The sequence below is a fragment of the Lactuca virosa genome, chromosome 4, assembly GCF_052849685.1.
Source record: "Lactuca virosa cultivar CGN04683 chromosome 4, Lactuca_virosa_CGN04683_v6, whole genome shotgun sequence".
Taxonomy (NCBI): Eukaryota; Viridiplantae; Streptophyta; class Magnoliopsida; order Asterales; family Asteraceae; genus Lactuca; species Lactuca virosa.
Window position 1 is genome coordinate 40,430,462 of NC_136429.1, and position 25,560 is coordinate 40,456,021.

General features: G+C 37.1%; 1 protein-coding gene across 3 annotated transcripts; it reads left to right on the forward strand.

The window, feature by feature from the left end:
* Window positions 1-17,325: 17,325 nt before the first annotated feature.
* LOC145103915 (F-box/FBD/LRR-repeat protein At1g13570-like) lies at window positions 17,326-19,692 on the forward strand. Of its 3 annotated transcripts, none has more exons than XM_079041187.1 (5): window positions 17,326-17,708; window positions 18,087-18,725; window positions 18,799-18,909; window positions 18,989-19,141; window positions 19,240-19,692. In XM_079041187.1, exons 2-5 carry the CDS (start codon window positions 18,114-18,116, stop codon window positions 19,540-19,542), a joined length of 1,179 nt encoding a protein of 392 aa, XP_078897313.1. In that variant the 5' UTR covers window positions 17,326-17,708; window positions 18,087-18,113; the 3' UTR covers window positions 19,543-19,692. The 3 variants fall into 3 exon arrangements, with proteins under 3 accessions (XP_078897313.1, XP_078897315.1, XP_078897314.1); XM_079041189.1 differs by having other exon boundaries at window positions 18,992-19,141; XM_079041188.1 differs by having other exon boundaries at window positions 17,326-17,618.
* Window positions 19,693-25,560: the final 5,868 nt, after the last annotated feature.

The window sequence follows — 25,560 nt, forward strand, 5'->3', positions numbered from 1 at the left end:
CGGGTGTGCGGCCACACACTCATGTGTGTGGCCACACACTCCTTTTGATGGAGTGTTTGGCCTATTTGCAACCCTAAATCTTAAACCAACCCATCCCTAATTCAAACTTTGGTTGTACAAGGCTTTAGATCATCCAAACAAGTTCAAAACAATGCTAAAGATAGCTGAAACGAGTTTAACATTGATAGAATTTGACTAAGGTACATGATAGAAGTTTCGGGTTGTCACACTGTCCCATTATGATTTGGAAGGGACTTTGCCCTATAGCCTCGCTCTGCTGGAAGTTATACAAAAATTGGGCAACGTATAGTAACTTCGCCCAATTCTTCTGATTGGCACTAACAAAGTGCCTAAGGTAAATTTCTAGAAGATACTTCACCTTTTCTGTTTGGCCATCCGTTTGTGGATGAAAGCTTATTGAGAAGTGGAGCTCCGATCCCATGAGTTTAAACAACTCCTTGCATAATTTTCCTGCGAATCTTGGGTCTCGATCACTGATAATGCTACGAGGAAGTCCCCAATACTTCACTACATGCATGAAAAATAACTGTCCGGCTTCCTAAGCGGTGCAATCTCTTGGAGCAGCAATGAAAGTACCGTACTTTGATAAGCGATCTACAATCACCATTATCAAGCTGCATCCTTATGATGTGGGTAGAGCCGAGATGAAATCCATTGTAATGCTTTCCCAAGGATGTTCGGCGATCAGTACTGGTTCTAACAAACCGGCTGGCTTGCTTTGCTCAACCTTGTCTTGCTGACATATAAGGCAAGTTTGTACGTAAGCGTCAACATCATCTCGCATATATGGCTAGTAGTAACTTTGTTCTATGATGGCCTTGGTTCGATGTGTCCCTAGATTCCCTTCCCACTTTGAGTCATGGCATTCTCTTACGACTTCTCTCATTAAGCTATTCCACTTGGGGACATACATACGATTTCCAACTGTGAGTAGAAGTCCGTCTTCAACCCAGAACTTCCTGGTTTTCCCTTGCGTAGTCATTTCCATCAAATTCTTGGTTAGTGGATCGTGGCTTAATCCTTTTCTAATTCGGTCGAATAGATCGCAGGTTACTCGGGTGATGTTTGCAAACTCCGCTTTGCGACTTAATGCATCTACGATCACGTTTGTCTTTCCTGGCTTGTATTCCATGACATAGTCGAATTCAACAAAGAAATCTTGCCATCGAGCTTGTTTGGGACTAAGCTTCTTCTAATTTTGAAAGTAACTCGTGGCAACATTGTCTATTTGGATTACGAATCAGCTTCCAATTAAGTAATGTCTCCATACACGAAGACAATGAATAACGACTATCATCTCCTTGTCATGCGCTAGATATCTTCGTTCGGTCTCATTTAGTTTTCGACTTTCATACGCCATAGGGTGATCCACCTGTATTAATACCCCTCCGATAGCAAAGTCAGAAGCATCAGTTTGTACTTGGAATTGTTTGGAATAGTCTGGTAGCTTCAAGATTGGTTCTTCCATGACAACTTTCTTCAGGTCATCGAAGGTCTTTTGGCACTTTTCCGTCCACTGCCAGCCGTTCTTTTCTTTAGTAGGTCTATCAATGGTGTTGCTCTAGCCGAATAGTTGGATATGAACCTTCGATAATAATTAATTAAGCCTAAGAACGATCGTAGTTCAGACACATTCTTTGGCGCTTCCCGTTCTTTGATAGCACACACTTTGTCTTTGTCCATATGGATCTTCCCACCCATAGTTTTATGTCCTAAAAATGATACTTCAGGTTGGGAAAAGGAACACTTCTATGCTTTTACAAATAGTTGGTTTTCCTTAAGTACTTCGAAAACTGAGCGTAGGTGTTCAATGTGCTCCTCTAGCGACTCGGAGTACACTATGATGTCTTCCAAGTACATCACCACAAATTTGTCCAAGAATGGTTGTAATATCTTATTCATCGAGGTGAAAAATGTGGTAGGTGCGTTGGTTAAACCAAAGGGCATTACTAAGAACTTGAATGATCTGTACCTTGTCACGCATGTTGTCTTCAGTTCGTCTCCAACTGCTATACGCACTTGCCAATATCCTGATCGCAGATCTAACTTTGAAAACCATCGTGCCTTTACTAATCGATCAAATAGATCTGATACCAAAGGTATCGGGTACTTGTTTTTCACAGTCACCTTGTTTAGTTCTCGGTAGTCGATGCACATTCTCAAGCTGCCGTCATGCTTCTTTTGGAATAACACCGGTGCACCAAACGGGGCTTTGGAAGGTCTAATAAACCCAACATCTAGTAACTCTTTTAACTGTAGCCTTAGTTCTTCCAACTCTGGTGGAGCCATTCTATAAGGACACATCGCTTATGGCTTGGCTCCTAGTTCTAGTTCTATTTCGTGGTCTACTTCCCTTCTTGGTTGTAACTTCTTTGGCAACTCCGGTGGCATTACGTCTTTGAACTCTTCTAGCAACTTCTGGATTTCCTTTGGAACTTCCAACTTGGAGAGTTCAGCTTCTTCTTTTAATGTGGCTAAAAACGTCGTTTCGCCCTTCCAGAGTCCTTTATTTAACTGCATAGGGGAAATGATTTGAGATTCCGTCTTACTTCTTTCCAAGGGTACGATGTGAATCGTAGAGCCCTTGGTGGGACGCATGGTTTGATATTCAAAGGAAAAAAGGCGTACTTCGTCTAGAAACTCCATTCCTAGCACCATACGATAATCCTCCATAGGGACTATTGTTAAGTCTATGGTGCCTTTCCATCCCCCTATCTCGATAGGCACGTTATGGGCAACTCCAATGATTGGTTCAGATGGGGAGTTTACTGTTTTCAACCATCCATTCTCTTTTGTATATTGAATATCCATTTTCTTTACTTTGTGTTCATCAAGAAAGTTAGGAGACGCACCTATGTCGACTAGGGATTTCGTGGTTTCTCCGTTTACTTTTGTCTTTACGAATATAAGGTCTCCTCCTTTCTTTGTTCTTGTCTCTTCCTTGGCCACCGAGTTGAGGAGACGTATCGAGCTTAGTTGTGCTTCGTCCCTTTCTTCATTTTAATCTTTAAAGACCATGGCGTTGAAGCTTTTCTTCTTGGGGCAATCTCTTATCAGATAGGGGCTGTCACACAAATAACACTTCACCTCCTTACGAGTCCCTCCTTCGATCGCCTTTCCTTTGAAAGTTGAGGGTTTTCCAGCGGGTCTATCTTCCCTTGGTAACGGTCGTGGTGTAACTTTATCTCCCCCAGTAGTCCTCCTAGTCAAGGCATCTCTTTGGAAGTCCATAAGGTCTTCCGCTACGGCGATAGCTTCATCAACATCTTGGACATTCCTTCGCTTGAGCTCGTTATAAGCCCAAGATTGTAGTCCATCTTGGAAATAAAATAACTTGTCTTTTTCTTGTAAATCAGGCAACTCGAGCATTAAAGCAGTAAAAATTCTGCCAAATAATCTTTAATCGACCCAACGTGTTTCAATCCCCGAAGCTTCTTCATCGCTACATCTTCGACATTATGGGGACAAAATTGCTTCTTGAGTTGCCTTTTGAACTCATCCCAAGTCTCTATGGCGTATAGCCCTTTTTCTATGTCGCTATGCTTCCGCCTCCACCAGAGGGCGGCGTTCTCACATAGGTATAGGACGACCGTGTCTATCTTGGACTTATCGTCCTTTACTTCGATTGCATTGAAATAACATTCTACGGACCAGAAAAATTCTTCAAGAAGTTTAGGATCACCCTTACCCCCGTACTTCAAGGGTTTAGGTGCATCGGTGTGTGGCGTCATCTTTGTGACAGCTCCTCTAGCAATTGCGGCTTTGCACATATTTACTTCAGCTTCTAAGGCACCTATCTTCTCATGAAACTCGTTTCTTAAGGTGTTTATCATTACGAGGACTTCTTCTTTGATGACACTGATGGACTCTTTCATTCCATCACTCGTGTCGTTAATGTCACCCACAAACTGCTCGACGGTATCCTTCCACTCAATGATTTCACCGACATTAATTTCTACCTTTGTAAGCTTGCTAAGGCATCTATCGATTGGTCCTTCTTCTTGGACTTTCTTCTTCTCTCTTCGACGACAGGGGGCATGTTAACTACTTCACTACTTCCTCCTTCCATTGCTACAATCTCTTGCTTGCACGAACTCTGGGCTCTGATACCACGTGTCACAGGATGAATCGATCTTCGTGCGCCACTTAGCTTTTCTTCAAGTAAGTTAGGCTAACTTTGACGATCTAGATATACACACGAACTTAAAAAGCAAGAGACACGACAAGGAACACTTTAAGTACGAAAGAAAACTTATATTATAGAACTCAAACTCTTTACAATGCAATCTTTTCAATGATTTCGACAAATGAGTCCTCCCCCTATTTATAGGCAACTTACACCTCCTCAAAGGGAAGTTCCTAGGTTTCGTATATTCTTGAGTATTCTAGATCGTTCTTACAAGATCCTTATATATATACAAAGTTCTACACAATTCTATGCTACCTAGAGAATTCTATGTCGTTCTAGGGACTCATGGTAGATTATTACTAGTTCCACCATCTTTTTGATTGGTCTGGAAAATTCTAGAACACTGACTTGTGACACTACGCCCAATATTGCCAACTTTTAAAATATGAAGCTAAAGAGGAAATTACCTAGAACACTAGTGTTACACTGTCGAAGGTAGCTCCGATGGTTATACAAGGTTGTGGTCGATTGTGGTTTTACCTACACACCGAAGGGAGTCCAATGGAGGTGATTTCAGCAAAAACCGATGGATGGAATGGTTTGTGTGTGATTTACAACTTTGGAGGTGGCGTCACACAATGGTTAACAACAGGTGGAAGGGGAATCAAGGGGTGGGGTTTGATCGGACATATGAGGATTCGATTGGTGGTGGTTCCATGAAAATCGAATGAAGAGATGTGGATGTTCAGTGATTTCCGACAAAATATTTTGGTGAAGGAAAGTGGAGGATGAAATTGATGGGTAGAGAGAAAAAGAAGGGAGTGGGGGTGTAATATATTTATTTTTTCTTTCTTTTCTTGAATAATTTTATTTAAAAAAATATATAAAATATATTAAAAAGGGAATAAAAGCCTTTGTATATGGGTGATGTACCAACCACGAGGGTGAGCATGGTGCGGTTTAGTGCGGTTATTGGTTAAAACCGAACTGCAAATGGAAAATGCGGTCATTACATTTTCAAAACCGAAGGGTGCAGTTATTTTTTCAACGAGTCTATGCAATTTTTTTAACGGTTCGTTTTTATGCAGTTTTTAACCACATAGTTTTGATACTTTTTTACAGTCCAAATTTAAACCAAATCCGAACAACTTGGTCCAAACTCAGTCTAAACTGAACCAACAAAGGACCAAATTACTCTTTCAAAAAAAAAAGGATCAAATTTATGGAAAAATGTCTAACTCATAATAAACCATTGGCTCACCAAAAGCCAGGTGGTTCATTGGAACCAGCTGTTTCAGCATAACACTAGATTCTTTGAACTGAAACAATACTAGATGTGCACCTTATATAGAGGTTATTTTTCGTCTCTTTTGTTTCCACCAGACGATATGTGATAGCCACCTGATTGCCTTTTCTCATCTTTGTTCCTTTACACATAACACAAACATTACATATATGTTATCAGGGCCGGTCCATTGTTTTTTACTATCCGTGGCGAGTTAAGAACCTTATGCCCTTACATATAAAATATTTGAAAAATAAAAAATGCAATAAATTTTATAATCAAACAAATAATACAAGCAAAAACCACCTAAAACAATGCCATAGTGTGTTTTTTGAATCAAAAACATTTTTTATTTTACAATAATCAATATTTTGTAACAAATCACTTACGATACTTAAAATTGTTAATCCATTCAATCTTTCTTGAGTCATGGTACTTTAAAGATACGATTTCAAGAGCTTCAAATTTGAAAAACTTTTTTCCGCAGAAACAACCATGACGGCCCGTCAAAAATATCTTATATGCAACAAACACATTAGGGAACATATCTATTCTTCTTGCTGTTGGGTTATGAGCAAAACATCAATCCTATGGTGCACATGCAAACCCTAAAGCTTTGGATCTAGGTTTTTCTAATTATACATGCAATAATCATCCAAAGCTTGTAAACCCTAATAATAGCATACAATAATCGAAAAACTACATCTAATAAACAAGTTAGAATGTTACCTTTAATTGTAGCTTGATAATCTTGAACCTTTGAGAACCTAGCACCTCAAATGTGATGCCTCTAATGGATCACAAACACCAAAGCAATTGGAGAATCTTGGAGAGAGAGGGAGGAGGCTCAATAGTCGGCTGGCTATCTTTCTTAGGGTTCAGTGGCTGATTTTGGCTATCCTAAGGGTTCCTTATATAGCTATGCAGTTAGGGTTTTAGTCAAAACCCTAATCCAGTTTCTTAGTCCTTAAGAAGCCCAAAGGATCCTTCCAGAAGGCCCCTTGGACAATTTCTATGTCGGCTTCCCCATAGAATTCGTTCATCCCTTCTTTAGGGTTCCTCATCCCATATTGCAACTATCACATAATTACAATATCAGTCCCCTTAAATCAATTAACCTCTTTTGACCACAAAATTAATTCTAAATTAATTCTTGACCAATGTTAATTAAATAATATGATTTCTCTTTTAATATATTATTCACATAATATATTAATAAACCACATTTATCCTCTTTCTCAATTATTCATCCAGTCAAGTTACTTTGGTGAAGGCAACCCAAAAGGACCATGCTACTACGGGTCAAGTACATACCAAATATAGTTATGGGCTTAGACACCTAATCCAACAGTCTCCCACTTGGATAAGTCTAATAACTATAAATGCAAGTACGACTTCAAAATCTGATTAACAATCGTAGCTCTCAAAAGCTGCTGTCGAACTCTGACATGTCCTATAGATAAGGGATCGTATAGTCCTCCGTTCTCAAGATATCGAGTGGACAATCACATGGAACATAGTCATACTTATTGTCCAACAGTCTGTTTCCCGATTTATCATTTGTCTGACATGGAACTCATTTGAACACATCAATTCAGTCCTGATCGGGCCCGACACATAAGTCAAAATAAAATCATCGAGGGGCCCAAGATATCGCTTTTATCCTCGTAGGATGAAAGGAACAGATAAACTTCGACTTATATGCTTGCACTATTTACTCATCAAATTGTACAAAACAATGTGTTTTATAACATCAAGTTACTGATGCGTTTACGCATTATCAATACACAACCAATTCGTAAAAAACAACTCATATATCTAGGTTTAAATACTATATGATATTATCGTCTCCATGAAGTGATTCATGTGAGCGCGGGTTTAATCCAATACTCAAATCATATTTCATAAGCACTCATGAATGTTGCAGCAAACCTTTGCTATGTCTAAACACTTAGACAATCTACAAGCCAATTCATGACAGTCTTGATTCATACTTACTCCCAACGTATGATCGACTGTGGATAGTTTAAATAATCTTATTATTTAGGAAGTCAAAACATGCAAAGTGAAACAATAGTAAATAATCAACATAAGACAGTAACATTACTTATAAATAATACTCCTTTATTTAATCATCAAATGTTAATTACAATTTATCTATTACAAGTTTCTAAAAGCTATCTAATCACTAAAAGTAATATCGTCCTTCAGCCCAATGCTCCTAGCATGCTGTAAGTGCTTAACCCTACTCAGTCCCTTCGTAAAGGGATCTGCTGGGTTATCCTCTGACGATACCCTCTTCACTACGAGGAGTCCCTCTTCTACCCAATGTCTAATAAAGTGATATTTTTTGTCGATATGTCTGGATCTACCATGATCCCTCGGTTCCTTGGTTAAGGCAACCGCACTTTCGTTATCGCAGAAAATATCCATAGGCTCCTTTATGGCAGGTACAACTCCAAGGTCTCCGATGAAGTTCTTTAGCCATATCGCCTCCTTCGACGCTTCGCTCGCTGCTATGCACTCTGATTCGCACGTTGAATCAGCTACGGTCTTATGCTTGGAACTTTTCCAGGTCACTGCTCCTCCATTTAGGGTAAAGACCCAACCCGACTGAGAGCGGAAATTATCTCGGTCGGTCTAAAAACTGGCGTCACTATACCCTCGCACTCTCAAGTCATCGCTCCCACAGAGGACAAGAGCCCAGTCTTTAGTCCTCCGCAGGTACATAAGAATGTTCTTTACCGCAGTCCAATGAGTTATACGAGGATTCCCTTGATATTTGCTGACCATGCTTAAAGCAAAGGCCACATCAGGGCGAGTACATGTCATATCATACATAATTGAGCCAACTGTGGAAGCATAATGTACTATGCTCATCTCTGCTATCTCGACATCGGTACTCGGACTTTAAGTCTTACTCAACTTGGTATTGCTTTGGATCGGTAACTCCCCTTTATTGGAATTTTCCATGCTGAAACGTTTCAACACTTTATCCAAGTAAGTACTTTGACTAAGTCCTATTAGCCTCCTACTCCTATTTCTCAATATCCTTATCCCTAGAATATAAGCAGCTTTTTCGAGGTCCTTCATAGCGAAGCACTACCCAAGCCAGGACTTAACCTCCTGCAAGGTTGGTATGTCATTTCCTATGAGCAGTATGTCATCCACATACAAAATGAGAAAGCTAACTATACTCCCACTGGGTTTGACATATATACAGGACTCATCCTCGCTTCTCGAGAAACCAAACTCTTTGAATTTCTCATCAAAATAAAGATTCCATCTGCAAGACGCTTGTTTCAATCCATAGATGGATTTCTCAAGCTTACACACTCTATTAAGGTGCTTCGCATCGACAAAACCCTTTGGCTGACTCATGTAAACATATTCAGCCAACTTCCCATTTAGGAAAGCGGTTTTGACATCCATTTGCCATATTTCATAATCATGAAATGCAGCTATGGCTAGCATAACCCTTATAGACTTAATTTTTTTGCTATTGGTGAGAAGGTCTCATCATAGTCAACTCCAGAAGTTTGAGTAAAGCCGTTCGCAACCAATCGTGCCTTATATGTGTGTACTTTCCCATCCATGTAGGTCTTCTTCTTGAAGATCCATTTGCACCCAACCATCTTACGACCTGACATATTGTCAACCAAGTTCCAAACTTGATTGTCATACATGGACTGAATCTCGCTATCCATAGCCTCTTTCCATTTCGCAGACTCCGGGCCTGCCATGACTTCCTTGTAGTTGTTAGGTTCATCCAAATTTATTAGTGTACTATCACTAATAAGTATCACCTTCACTTGTTATATGGAAACCATACAACACGGGTGGAACACTAACTCTACTGGAACGTCTAAGAGGTAAGGATTCGTCAATCGGTTCAACAGGAGTTTCCTCTTAGGGTTGAGCGCCAGTGTTAGAGGTTCCTTCATCGTTTGATTCTTGAAGCTCTTCAAGATCAATTTGCCTCCCACCGTCCTCTTGGCATATGAGTTATCTTTCTCAGAAAACCCATCTCCTCGCAACGAAGACAACATTGTCACTCGGTCTATAGAAGAGATATCAAAAGGACTTTTGTGGATAGTCGATGAAAATACACCGCTCACTTCGAGGTTCGAGCTTGTCGTGAGTCTCTCGTCTTACGCAAGCCTTGCAACCCTAAACCTTGATATGTGCCAACGAGGGAACCTTCCCTGTCCACATCTCGTGAGGTGTTTTGTCAACCTTCTTAGTTGGGACTAGATTAAGGATATGGGCGACAGTTTCTAAGGCATACCCCCAGAATGAGATAGGTAACGAAGCTCGACTCATCATGAAATGAACCATGTCCAACAAGGTTCGATTGTGCCTCTCAGCCACACCATTCAACTGTAGTGTCCTAGGTGGCGTCAATTGCGAAACGATTCCGCATTCCTTGAGGTAGTCGTGGAATTCAATACTAAGGTACTCGGATCCTCGATCGGATCGGAGCATCTTAATTTTCCTGCCCAACTAATTCTCCACTTCTTGCTTAAACTCTTTGAACTTTTCAAAGGTTTCCGACTTGTGCTTGATTAAGTAGATATACCCATATCTGATATAATCATTGGTAAAAATCACATAGAAGCAGTTCGTATCCCTTGTGGTGGATCTAAAGGGTCCACATACATCCGTATGTATGAGATCCAATAAACCCTCACCCCTTTCACAAGAACCAGTGAATGGTGACTTGGTCATCTTTCCAAGTAAACAAGATCCGCACGTGTCATCTGACTTGAGGTCGAAAGACTCCAACACTCCATCCTTTTGGAGTTGGGCTATGCGCTTCTTGTTGACATGTCCAAGACGACAATGCCACAAGCATGCTTTGTCCAAACCATTGGACAAATAAATGTGCAACATATTATTTCCTAAGTTATCTACAACATTCATAGTTTCATATACTCCATTACAAGGCAATGCTTCAAAATAGAAAGTACCATTCAAGAAAGCATTAATAGAACCAATTTCATTATTAAACGAAAATCTAAAACCTTGTCTGTACAAACCATGAAAAGAAATAATGTTTCCCGCCATTTCTGACGGGTAGAAACAATCATTTAATCTAAACCTAACTCACTACTACACACTAAAGAGTAAACTCCAATCTTGGTGACAGGCGACGCTTTCCTATTCCCCATTATCAGGTTCATCTTCCCATGCTCCACATCCCTACTTCTTCTTAGACCCTGCAAATCAGAACAAATGTGAAAACCACATCCTGTATCAAGGACCCAAGAATTATGAGTTGTTAATTGAATAGTATAAATACTTGCGAAGGAGGGCTTTATCTTCCCATCCTTGATGTCCTGCAGATGCTCCAGGCAGCTTCGTTTCCAATGCCATTTGTCGTGACAGTAGAAGCACTCTGCTTCTTTTGGGTTGGAAGAAGGAGTACCAGTACCAGCTTTGGTCCCGCTAGAAGAGGATCTATCATGGGGTTTACCGCTGTGGCTCTTAGAAGGAGCCTTCCTCTTCTTTCCTTTCCCTTGCCCAATAGCCAAGACAGGGGCAACAGTAGTAGGAGTAGATGCAGCAGATTTCCCTTTTAGACTACAATCAACAGTCCTTAGCATGCCTTGAAGCTTGCTCAGAGTGACCTCCTCCTTGTTCATATGATAGGTCATACGAAACTAGTCATAACAAGGAGGTAGCGAGTGTAGAATGATATCTATGGCAGCTCCTCGTCGAAGTTCACATTCAACTTTAGCAAGCGGTCCACAAACCTTTGCATTTTCTGCAAGTGGGCCCGTGATGGACTCTTCATCCTTCTTTTTGGTAGTGATCATCGAGGCGATGATCTCGTACCTCTCCTGCCTAGCACTTTGATGGTATCTTTCCATCAAATCTTGATGCATCTCGTATGGATAGTAGTCCTCGTAGGACTTTTGGAGTTCAACAGTCATTGTTACGAGCATGATTCAATGAACCTTCATAGCATCTCGCTCATGAGTTTCGTACGCCGCAATTTCCTCAGGAGTAGCAGTGTTCACGTTAACTTCCTTCAGCTCCTTGTCGAGAACATACTCTTTGTCCTCGTAGCGGGTCACCATGCGTATGTTGCAGATCCAATCATTAAAATTGGTTCCATCAAATATCACCCTCCCACACAAGTTCATGAGTGAGAATGAGCCAGAAGGGGTCGAGCCAGAAGCGTTGTTGTTTTGAGTAGACATCTGAAATAGAAAATGAACAAAGTTTAGATTAGATAATAATCCTCAATTAAACACCCAAAGGAGAAATTAGGGCTAGGACCCAACATGATTATTTACAATTCAGAAGAGGGATGTCGTAATCTAATTGCAAATAATATGAAGGTAGGTGACAATTTACCAATTTCCACCATGAAAAACGAAAATGATTTTAAGTTTTAAATGAATTGAAATTCCTAGATTCTTTTAAGATTAATTGAACTTTTCAATGGCATGTTTAAATCTCGATATGCCCTTCAAGTTTATGACTGGGATACCGAGGATCACAAACAAGGTGTGAATAACCATGCAAATGTTATGTGTCGGTTAGCCACACACGCTCCATTAATCTATGATAAACATCTAGCTACCCTTTGCCACCTTTGCTAGTCCTAAATTAGTTTGTCGGTTAACCACACACGCTCCACTAACGACTGGGCAAGGTGCAAAGTGTAATTTCATGGAATAGCATCATTTCACATTTTACCTAAAGTAACTAAAATTGGGAATTTATAAAAACATTTAGTTACTTTATTAAAATCATTATACTTATTAATGAGGAATCAGTTGCCCTATCCTACCCGTTCGGCTAACGACCCTCCACCAATCAAGGAAGCGGTGGGTGAGATTGGACACCCATTAAACCACCATTTTATAGGCAGTAACATTATACCCCCTTATAGATCGGCTTCATAAATGAGGCCTACTAACAGTAAGACTAGCTTATCTTATACATATATATATAACTATTAATCTTATAATATTATAATAGTATAAGGGTTGAATTTTAAACTTGTAAAATTCTAGGGTTTAGAATTTAAATATCTCAAAATTAAAACTATTAATCAAAAATTTAAATTCCAAAACTTGAGGGCAAGTTTTTGAAACTTTTCAAAACATCTTATAGATCAAATTTGAAAAATAATTAATTAATCATATTATTAATCTTTATCACATAATTTGACCTAATCTATTTCAAGGCAAGATAATTCAAATAAAAAATACAAATAATTAATTTTATCTTATTTATTGACAATTATCTTTTAATTGTATTAGGATAATCAATACCATATTGAAAAATTCGAATTTTATCGGTCAAAAATGTTTTTGGTAATTATCCCAATTCAATTCTGACTAAAATCCCGAAAAATCTGCCAACAGACGAGCCAACTCGCCGAGTCACAGACTGGACTCGTCGAGTAGCCCTGACTCGTCGAGTTCATCAGGTGACTCGACGAGTTCATCAGTCAGATGCAAATTTTTCGACTTTTGAGCTTTGAACAATTTAGTTATTCATCAAAAACAAAAGAAAAACGACATAGGCTCTGACACCACTGTTAGGTTATGAGCAAAACATCAATCCTATGGTGCACATGCAAACCCTAAAGCTTTGGATCTAGGTTTTTCTAATTGTACATGCAATAATCATCCAAAGCTTGTAAACCCTAATACTAGCATACTATAATCGAAAAACTACATCTAATAAACAAGTTAGAATGTTACCTTTGATTGTAGCTTGATAATCTTGAACCTTTGAGAACCTAGCACCTCAAATGTGATGCCTCTAATCGATCACAAACACCAAAGAAATTGGAGAATCTTGGAGAGAGAGGGAGGAGGCTCAAAAGTCGGCTGGCTATCCTTCTTAGGGTTCAGTGGCCGATTTTGGCTATCCCAAGGGTTCATTATATAGCTAAGCAGTTAGGGTTTCAGTCAAAACCCTAATCCAGTTGCTTAGTCCTTAAGCAGCCCAAAGGATCCTTCCAGAAGGCTCCTTGGACGATTTCTATGTTGGCTTCCCCATAGAATTCGTCAATCCCTTCTTTAGGGTTCCTCAGCCCATATTGCAACTATCACATAATTACAATATCAGTCCCCTTAATTTAATTAACCTCTTTTGACCACAAATTAATTCTAAATTAATTATTGACCAATGTTAATTAAATAATATGATTTATCTTTTAATATATTATTCACGTAATATATTAATAAACCACATTTATCCTCTTTCTCAATTATTCATCCAGTCAAGTTGTTTTGGTGAAGGCAACTCAAAAGGACCATGCTACTACCGGGTCAAGTACATACCAAATATAGTTATGGGCTTAGACATCTAATCCAACACTTGCATACTCTATTATTTGAATAGATGTCAAAGGAATTTCAGCTCTCTATGTTTCATGGCAACATTTTCTACAAAATTTGTAATTCAATATATAAACCGATTCTTTCAATATCATATTCTTCACCATTTGTCAAATTTGTTGCAGGATTTAAACAACATTTTTTTATTCATCATCAACTAAAAAAACTAGTTTGGAAGCATCAAACAAAGAAACAAATACATAAATAAGAAGTTCAATCAGCCTCCAGATTCACATCAAGAAACAAGAACAAAAAAGTTACGAAAGGAACTTTAGAAATTTATAGCAGAAGCAAACCACAGTGGTACCTGAAGCAAGCCAGATACAAGATTTCGAGCTTAAATAGGGAGAAATTAAAATCGAAAACAATCATAATCGAACTCCAACATGCAAAAACAAAAAATCCAACTCCTAAAACAAACCACAAAAATCATATTAATAGGAGATAGATTGATGGAAGCAGATTTCAAGCTTGAATAGAAATTAAAATCGAAATCAGTAGAAATTGTAACTAAAGCAAACCTCAAAAAGCCAAAGTTTTACCTAAAGCATATCTCAAAAATCAAACATAAACCAACATATTTCGAGAACAAACAGATAGAAATCAGACCTTTGGAATTGATCAAACTCCCAGGTCCATTCTACTGTAATCAAATATACAAACCCAACTCCTGAAAAAAACCACAAAAGTCAGAATTCAGACTTCAGGGCAGCAGGTATAGAGAGAAATTATAATCACATTAATACAAATCAAACTCACCCAAACACCCAAATCAGTTGAAAAGAAATCAGAAATCGAGATATCAACTATAATTGAAATCAAACAGGTAAAAATCAAAATCCTGAAACAAACCACAACCAATGTCAGGAGGTTTAGAAAGAAATTAGAAAAAATTAAGAAAAATAAATGTATAAAACTCACCAAAAACAGTTCAAGTGAAATCAGATCAAAAAATCCAACAAGACCTTTCTGGCTTTCTACTTTCCTTGCCGGTTTTGCTTCAGGTTAACAGTTAACTGGTTAAGAAAATCGAACAATCATAAATCGAATTCCAACTTGCAAATCTGAAATCGCAATACTAGGGGTGAGCATTTGGACCGAACCGGACCGGCTCTTGGACCAGACCGGTTATGGAGAATATTGTGAACCGTGGACCGGACCGGATGAGTCGTGTCTGTGTCCGTGTCTGGGTCCGGGTCCGGGTCCAGGTCCGGGTTTTCCGGTTCTTTGACTCGTTTGGACCGGTACAACTTTAATTGCATAGAGTATAAGTCGTTAAAATAAGTTTTGGGTTTGATATAACTCGTTAAAACGAATATGTTGTTGAGTTTGATACGATACAACTTGTAAAAATGATTACATTTCCGTTTCATGCATAAGTAATCTACCTTGTTGTTATAATATTATAACTTGCAAAATTAATTTTCCAAATAAAAGCAACTAACATATAAATCAAGTTCACCAAGATCTTTTTCATATGATTTATCTGTCAAATATACATAAAAGTCAGAATTATAGTCTAAAATAATAGTTAAAAAGCTGAAATATTTCAGCTTTGATAGCTCAACTTTGAAGGATTGTAACTCACTGAATATAATACCAAAATCAAGAAAATTATAGTCTAAATTCATCTACAAATTGTAAACTAAATGTTGGAAAAAACCGCAGTTCAATCCGACTTAAAACGAATGAGTTATGGTTGTTTAAAAAAATTCATCGGACCGTTTTTTTGGACCCCCGGGCCGGTTCTCGGTTCTGGGAATCCATCAAAACCGGTCCGGTTTTTTTCCCGGCCCAGTCCGGTTTTTACCGGGTTTAGAACCGGTTGGACCCGATTTAAAAAAAATCGTAATATGTGAAATTTTTTATACAACCATAACTCATTCGTTTTAAGTCGGATTGACACGCGGTTTTTCCAACGTTTAATTTACAGTTTGTAGATGAATTTAAAATATAATTTTGTTGATTTTGGTATTACATTCAATGAGTTACAGTCTTTCAAAGTTGAGCTACCAAAGCTGAAAAATTTCAGCTTTTCAGCAACATTTTTAAAATTTTTTAATCTGTGAATTTTTTTTAAATAACCATAACTCATTCGTTTTAAATCAGATTGACCTGCAGTTTTTTCAAACATTTAGTTTACAATTTGTAGATGAATTTAGACTATAATTTTCTTGATTTTGGTATTATATTCAGTGAGTTACAATCCTTCAAAGTTGAGCTATCAAAGCTGAAATATTTCAGCTTTTTAACTATTATTTTAGACTATAATTCTGAATTTTATGTATCTTTGACAGATAAATCATATGAAAGGGATCTTGGTGAACTTGATTTATATGTTAGTCGCTTTTATTTGGAAAATTAATTTTGCAAGTTATAATATTATAACAACAAGGTAGATTAGTTATGCATGACACGGAAACGTAATCATTTTTACAAGTTGTATCGTATCAAACCCAACAACATATTCGTTTTAACGAGTTCTATCAAACCCAAAAACTTATTTTAACGACTTATACTCTATGCAATTAAGTTGTACCGGTTCAAACGAGTGCAAGAACCGGAAAACCCAGACCTGGACCCGGACCCGGACACAGACACGTACACGACTCATCCGGTCCGGTCCACGGTCCACAATATTCTCCATAACCGGTCCAGTCCAAGAGTCGGTCCGGTCCGGTCCGGTTCGGTCCAAATGCTCACCCCTATGTAGAAGGATGGTAAACAGATCCTCGATCTCTCCAACTCGATTTAGACTTTAGTGCCTTAGAGGTCTCCTCGATCTCTCAATCTCTAACGTTTTTCTTGGGGCGATACCTGATTTGACGATTCCAATTCTCAAAGTCCCGCTCAAGAAGTCCCGCTCTTGCAAGACGTCGAGTCGACTGCCTTCTTGGCTTCTTGGACTAAATTTTTGGGCCAAAGTACTTAGTGGACTTAATTTATGCCCACCTTAGTTTGATGCCCTGAGCTTAAGCTCAACTCGTCCATGTATTAAGTCGGGCCTGTATGTTATTAATACATATTAATATTAATATATATATATATATATAATACACATATTTAATAGTATTACACAACATATACACAATACAACATATAGACATTGTATGTTTTCTATATTTGAACACCGGCACATATTATAATATATATATATATATATATATATATATATATATATGGTGCAGTTCGGTTATTTACTGTATAAAAACCGTACCGCATCGAAATTCTTCATTTTTTGCAAAACCAAAAACCACACCGTCAGTTTTAGTTTCAATTTCGGTTTATGGGATTTTTTTTTCATTTTTTTTTAATTGTTGTTCGGTTTGCAAAACCAAAAACCCCTATCAGTCACGATAGAAATTGAAACCACAAAGAATACCATAAAAAATAAATAAATAAAAATTGATTACCTTTCTATCACGATAGAAATTAAAAAAATAAAAACTTTCTAAAATTAAAAAACAAATTTGATAACACAATTTGAAAAAAAAAATACTAATAAGCGCCTCTTTGCCCACATGTCCTTTTCATCGGTCTCTCTCCTCTCTCTCTCACATTTGTCCTCCACTGAAGTCATCCTCCACCGCTGCCCTCCTCACACTCTCACATACGATGAGTCCTCACTCTCTCTTCCATGCCCTAGCTCAATCGCCGGTGATTTCAGTTCCGATTTCAAAAGCTTAGTGTGATTTCAGTTCCGATTTTATCAGCTTAGAGCGACTTCAGTGATATCAGTTCTGACTTCAACATATTGGAGCGAAGACGTTTGAAAAACGATCAAAACAACACCCAAATCAAACCAACGTTCTTTTAGGTAAGTCTACTAGTCGTTCATCGTTTTCGGAATTGCTGGACAAACTTTTGTCAGCCATTCTCCTACGAAATCAAGCGAACGTTCCTTTAGGTAAGAATCCAATTGATTTTCTGGGTATCCATTTGTTCTTCATTTAGATGGATTCGATCCAATTGGGGTGAACTAGGTTATCTAAGTATGAAGCACATCATTTGGGTTCGATTCGAAGGCAATGTCTTTGTTGGGTTCGGTTTCAGGAAAGTATTATAATATTCAGTGGAATACATAGAATAAAGGGGTGTTTCGGAGTGCTTTTCAAATTTCAAAATGTTTTTGAAAAAGTCAATAAATTAAAAAAATGTTCGGTAAACACAACTTTTTAAGTCTTTTTCAAAAAACCAATAAGTTGTTTGAATTCAGTGGTCTTTCCCTTTAATATTGTGTTAGATATGTATAAAATTAAGAAAGAAAATCTATTTGGTTTTGCAGCATTTGAGAAAGTCATCAAAAGAAGAAATGAAAGGTAAAGGTAAAGGCAATAGTCAGGACAGAATTAGCGCTCTTCCTCAAGACACAATCGAAAAAATTCTGACTCATATGCCAATCAGAGATGCATTGAGGACAAGCATTTTGTCAAAGAAATGGAGGCATTGCTGGAAGGGAATGCCTAAACTTGTATTTGATGACAAGTACTTGAATAGCTCATCAAGTAGCAAAGAAATTAACAAATATAAGTTTGTCAATGCCATCTTCCATGTTTTGATGCTACACAATGGTCCAGTATCAGAATTCAGTATCTCTATTAATATTGATACAGAAATTGTTGATCAGATTGACCAAATAATACTTCATCTTTCAAAGAGCAAAAATATTAAGAAACTAATCTGTAAGTTTTGGTCAAATGACGTCATGAAGTTATTATTTTTTAAGCGCTACAAGCTACCCTCGGTGTTCTTTTCATTACACGGACTAGAACACCTACATCTCACACATTGCATCATTGAGCTTCCATTAAAATTTAATGGATTTATTACCTTGAGGAGTCTCGAGTTATGCAATGTCAACATCACTGTGAAGACGCTTCAACAATTACTTACCAATTGCCCAATACTTGAGGAATTTATACTGGTAATTAAGTCCAATATAACCATTTATGAAAGCGCCTTTGGTTAAAACCTTCTTACAAAGTATATTGATGCAGATTGGATCTCAAAACAACACTTTTGCACTAGGAAACAAGTGTACATTTCTTGAGCTATCCAAGTGTTTACCTTCGGTTCAGGTTCTGAAAATCTCAAAGTATTATATCAAGGTAATAAATACTTAACTTGATGCTTTTATCTCATGCAACAATATTGTGTTTTAATTCTAGTTTTGGTATTCGGCTAAAGCAGTTTGCTAAAGGCAGTATGCAGAAGCTCCCTACTTTACTAGTCCACTTGAGGATTCTTTTTCTTGATTTGTGTTTTCTGAAACAAGATGAGCTTTCGAATGCTCTCAGTGTGATCAGCTGCTCCCCAAATTTGGAGAAAATAAAAATAGAGGTAGATAGATATAAACTACACACAATCACATACATAGTAACAATAGATCTTCAATTCTGTTGACAAAAATATATATACAATACATGTTTTTTGATCAGCTGTGTTGGATCCATAAGCTGTGTGGTGAAGAAACTTGCAAGGACTTGCTTGATCTTCAAGACGACTATTTGGGAATGAAGTTGGATCACCTTGAAGAACTTGAGATAAATAGTTTCCATAACTATGCTCCTGAAATGGAGTTTGTGAAACTCATCATGGCTAAATCACCTATGCTTAAGAAAGCACGAATAGAACTCAATTCAGATGTTTCTGTGGATAAAGAAAATAAGATTCTTCGAGATTTGTTGCGATTAACATTTCCACGTGCATCACTAGGAGTGGATATCATTGTTGAACGCTAAACAATTATATGTGGATGCAATTGGGCTTTTAGTTTTCTTTGTTAAGTTTAAGGATTGTTGAAGCACAATGCCTTTATTGTCCATTTGAACTCGTTTAAATGTCTTTTTTGGATTGATTGTTAGCATTATGATAACTGTTACTTTCTATGATTGCGCTTCGCTCATCATTATTATGACATCTCCAACCTAACACCAAATCTCATTTGGTTGCACCATTTTAGTGTAAAAGAATAATATAATATTTGAAATTGTGTCAAGCTTAATATGATAATTTTAGTCTTCAAGATTTTGATCTATACACACTAACGTATTTAATAAAAACTTAAAATTCATTTATGTCTCACACTACAAATATTCTAATAAAACAAACAATTAACTTGAATATTATTGCAACAAAAAATATATAACACAATTTGTAACAATTCAATAAATATAAAGAATCTTTTTGAAAATCTACAAAAAAGAGACATACATATAATGTATTTTGTGATATATATATATATAAATAATATTTTATGAATTGAAGGAATTTAATTGTGGCACAATCTTTATATGATTTTGGAAAGAAATTAGGCTCAATACCAGATTTACCAAGTTGGGCTGTTGGCTGTTTGGGCCCTATGTTGCAACTTGGTCTAGCGGCCCTTGATTTGGGCTGGGCATGTCATTTTATCCCTTGTATAAAAAATATTGTTCCAAACCACCACCCGCCCTTAGTATAGTAGGGTTGATCGGTGTATACTTTCTTATTTAATCACAGAAAATATTTTGGGGTGCGTTTATTTATGAAAAAATAGACTGTTTTTTGGAAAAAAAATTTGTATATTTTGAAAACGTGTTTAGTTCAACAATTTTTCTAAATTTTACGGAAAATGAAAAATTTTCATTTTCCAAAATTACAAAGAACTTGAAATTTTTTAGAAAACTAATAATTAGTGTTTTTCATATTTTTCTAATTTCAAAATTTTTCTAAAATACAAATACACACCTATTCCCACCCCACACGCCTCTACCTACCCCCACCTTAACACCCCAACCCACCACACCTATACCTACCCACACCCACCTACCCCCACCCCCTCAGACACACACACACACACACACACATCAACCCAACCCCACAAAGGCACAAACACACATACACACACACCCACGAACACACGCCCATACTCACCCCACCCACATCCCCACAAACACACACACACACACACAAACATACACCCACACCCCCACCCAAACCCACACCCCCATAACATACACAAACACCCACACACCCACCCACAACTACCCCCACCCACACCCCCACAAACACACACACACAACCACGTACACACCCACAAACACACACCTACACCCCCACAAACACATACAAATCTACAAACACACACACACCCACACCCACACCCACTCCCACCCCCCCAAAAAAATACATCCACCCAACACCACTACTACAATCACCGACCTACCATCACCATCACCACCACCACCCTATCACCAACACCACCACCATCGCCGCCACCATCACTGCTACCACCGCAACCATCACCACAACTGCCACAATTGCCGCCGTCACCACCACTGTCTGTCATCACCGCCACCCCACTGTCGCTGCCACCGTCGCCATCATCGAAACCACCACTGCCCCCGCCGCCATCCTCACCCCGCCCTACCACCACTACTGTTTTCTAAAAATGAAAACCAATAGGAAAATACACATCTAAACACATTTTCTAATTTTCTAAAACTGAAAATGAAAAATGAATAAGTTTTAACTAAACGCGTTTTTTAAACCTTTCAGTGAAAACTGAAAACGGAAAATGAAAATTGAAAAGGGAATACAAAAAATGGAAAATGAAAATTGTTTTTCCGTAACTAAACACAACCTTAGAGTTTTAGATTTTATCAATCTGCAACACTCCTTTCAAAACACATACATGATCCAAATAGTTATGTATAATTCACTTCTTGAATCAACAACTAAAACATAAAATCTTCGTAAACATTAAACCTAAAAAGATAAGACCGCTAAAAGAGAATATCTAGATGGAACATATTATTAGATAAGATTTTTTAAAAAGTGATTATTGTAATAATCGACATTATAACCCTGTTATAATTTAGTTCTGCTTCTAGTGTTTTTCGGGCTGATTCGGTTCCACCAGGTCAAATGTTCATCCCTAATATAGTCAATACATTTGTCAAACTTATCTTTTAACAACTTGTCAAGTTTGACTATTTTTCATAAATTTTATCTAAATCATAATTTATTATTTAAATATTTAATTTCATTTTCCATTTTTTATTAATATTTATTGTTTTTATTAATTTCCTATATTATTATCCAGATTATTTATTTATTTATTTCAATTATTTAATAAAAATATTTTAACCCTAAAATTTAAGGATGTTACAATAATCCGGTTAGTATTCAAATACTTAAAACATGTTATTGTGAATGTGAAATAGCAATAAGTCAATATTCAAATCAGTAACTCCCAAATAGCTCTTAATAAAACTAAAATGAAATAACTAAGTAGACCGAGAAAATAATATTTTATCCAAACCGTGAGATTTTTTAGGGGTATCAAATCTATCAAGTAGTTGTAAGACAAAGAATAAAAGAAGCAAAAAATGTTAAATTTTAAAGTTAACGTTTTGCTTCAAAAAGAACTTGGCCAAGACTCCCAGAGAAGAAAAGTATGTGCTGGTGAATTTTTTTAATAGTTGTATTTAAGTGTAATTTGTTGACCAAAATCAATCTTGATGAATATTAAACAAGTAAGGAAGGTGTGGAGTGCACACTTGTTTAAGTTTATTCAAGATTGAAAGTAGACTGTCATTTAGGGGCGAAACCCCTGAACGAACGGGGGTCCGGGGACAACGCCCCTGGGAGTGGGGTCCAAGGGGCGGTAGCCCCTGGCGATGTCCAAGGGGAAGAGCCCTTGGCTGGGGTCAAGTTGAATTTATTAGAAATTTGGGTTGTATTGCTTTATTAGAAATTTAGGTCGAGCTAAATTTATAAGAAATTTGGGTCCAAATGGCAGAGCCCCTAGCTGGGGTCGAGCTGAATTTGGGTTGTATTGCTTTATTAAAAATGCATCAGAAATTTGCTTCTCTGAAAATTAACCTGGTTTAACCATCCTTGGAAAACCCGAATTTGTGGCAATTTTGTTGGTTGCTAAAACTGTCTAAGGATAGTTTTTGGCAATTTCCAGACATAGAAAACAATTTGGTGACAGTTTTTGGACATGGATGGTTATAACCAATTTTGGTCATCATATTCTGGTACAAGAACCGAATTCATAACCTCTCATTCTCTTCTTCTATTTTCTCTCATTTCTAAGTCTTATCCAATTGAGGATTTCGGGAGTACCACCGAAATACTTCAATTTGAAAGTTTTCAACATGATTCTCAGAATTTCAAGTGCTCTATTACATCCCAAATTTCTACAGTATTGAATCTTAATTTTTTCATTTTCCACAAAGGTATCCAAAACTTAATCACATACAATTCAATATAGTAAATAATTATCGCACTTTGAATTAAAAAAGACATACATCTATAAAATAGAAAATGTTACAAAAATCATTGCATACCTTTCAGAGAAAACAAATCCTGATTTTTCTTTTTGTTTAAATCACACCTTCAAGACTATAATTTTATTTCACCATCAGAGTTGAATTCTCTTTTTTAAATATGGGAGACCACTTACCCAGATCGGAGTCCGAAGGTTATCGATTCCAAAACGACTTAGGAGATTTTTGTTTTTTTTAAACCTCTTCTAACCACTTTTAGTTGTGTCGCGCAACACATGTGCAACACTTGTTATCTCGTAGTTGTTTGTTTTTTAAAGGGTTATAACATAAAAACTTCTACGTGTGTTCTACGCCACATAACTGTTGGCATGCCTCTTCAAACCACTTCTCAACCCTTCTAAACCTTAAAAAATGGGCATCGTATCGTAAATGTTGCTCCGATCTTATTCCTTCCATATAATCTCGTCGTCCCATCTCTTTGCCTGATCTCTTATCGTCGCAACCCAGCTATTCACATCCCTCGTGAATCATCGACATATCCTTTTCTTTTTGCATAGCCTGAAATAGGTTTTGTTATGTTGATTTCTGAAATCGATTTTGATTCTGATTTGCTGAAATAGTTTTTCTGATTTGCAGTTTTTCTGATTTGCTAAAATATACAGACTTGCTCAAAATTGATTTTCTTATTTGATAAATGTCAAGGAAAAATCTGATTTTTGTTAGGGAGGAGGGAGTCGTTCCCTCCCAACCCACTGAACCCACTGCCACATCAATTTTTGTCTCTTATTTTTTTTCATCTTTTGCAACCCACAACACACGGAAATCCTATCTTTTTGAACCCACTCAACCCACTAAATTAAAAAAAAATACAAAACAACTAAGGTACAAGTTTTAAAACACATGGTACAAGAGTAGGGATGGCAAAAAAGCCCGAACCCGACGGGGAAACCCGAAACCCGATCATTTTGGGTCGGGTAACGGGTCGTTATTTAGTTTTTTATCGGGTTCGGGGCAGGGAGTGGGTTCTCCTCGCCCCGACCCGCCCCGCCCCGATTATATATATATATATATATATATATATATATATATATATATATATATATATATATATATATATATATATATATATATATATATATATATATACACACACACACACACACACGATCCTTTTGATGTTAATTGCACGCATTCAAAGATAAAATACTTACTGTGGACAATCTTTTTAGTGTTTAAAAATTTGGTGTGAATGATCATTTTTTATGTTTTGACATATTACACTAAACTTAAATCAAATAATCTTTTTAGTTATTAACAATTATTTATGTTTTGACGTATTATACTAAACATAAATAAAATAATTTTTAATATAACGTCCGGTTTATTTTATTAAAGTGATGCATCATATTTTTAATTTAAAAGGGAGGTTAGAACATGTGTTTTTTATAAGACATCAGGGTACCCTAAAACGGAATAAAGATTTTGTTATGAATTGTTATAAACCCGATAAGATACCCGAAACCCGACGGGAAAACCCGAAACCCAATGGGCGCCCCGATAAGATACCCGAAAATTATCGGGGCGGGTTTGGGAAACCATGACCCGCCCCGAACCCGCCCCGTTGCCATTCCTATACAAGAGAAAATAAGAAAGAGAAAGTAGAGAGAGATGATAAAGTGGGTTAGTGAAACCAATCAACCCACTCGTTGAAGCGGGAGTGGTACTGCCGATAACTCTATTGCTAATTAAAATTTTACATTTGATTGTTTTGTATTTTTTTTAATTGAGTGGGTTGAGTGGGTTCAAAAAGATAGGTTTCCGTGTGTTATGGGTTCGGAAAGATGAAGAAAAATAAAAGAGAAAAAGTGATGTGGCAGTGGGTTCAGTGGGTTGGGAGGGAATGACTCCCTCCTCCCTTATGGTGATTTGCTTCCACCCATGTATATGTTTCCTTTCTTTGTTGAATTGGATGTCTAAAGAGTGGAATGGATCTGTATACATCTAGTGGTAGTAATTTAAGAGGGAAACAAGTTGTGTATTACAGGTGCTCGATGAAATGCTTGAGAGAATATTGAATTTTAGTTTAATTGCTTTTCATTTGATCTTAATCGACACATGTCTAGTAACAAATGTAAATGGTCAAATTTGCTTGTGCATGTTATGAAGCTATTGGCACATCTCTGTAATTTCTTTATAAAAGTATAAAAATATGATGTTTTTATGCTTGTAATCAAAAGTATGTTGGTAAAAACGTGATGTATTTATGATCTTTGAAATCACACATGTATTTGTGGGGCAAGTGAAACAAAGGCAAACAGGATCCAAGAGAATGTTGCTCCAAATATTGAATCAAGCTTTTGTGAAGGAACTCCAAATCAAGAGCAATTTGAAGCAATTCAGGACATTATTTAGCTAAAACAATGTAATTTTAATGTTAATTCATTTAATTTGTAAATAATATTTAATAGTATTGAATGTTTT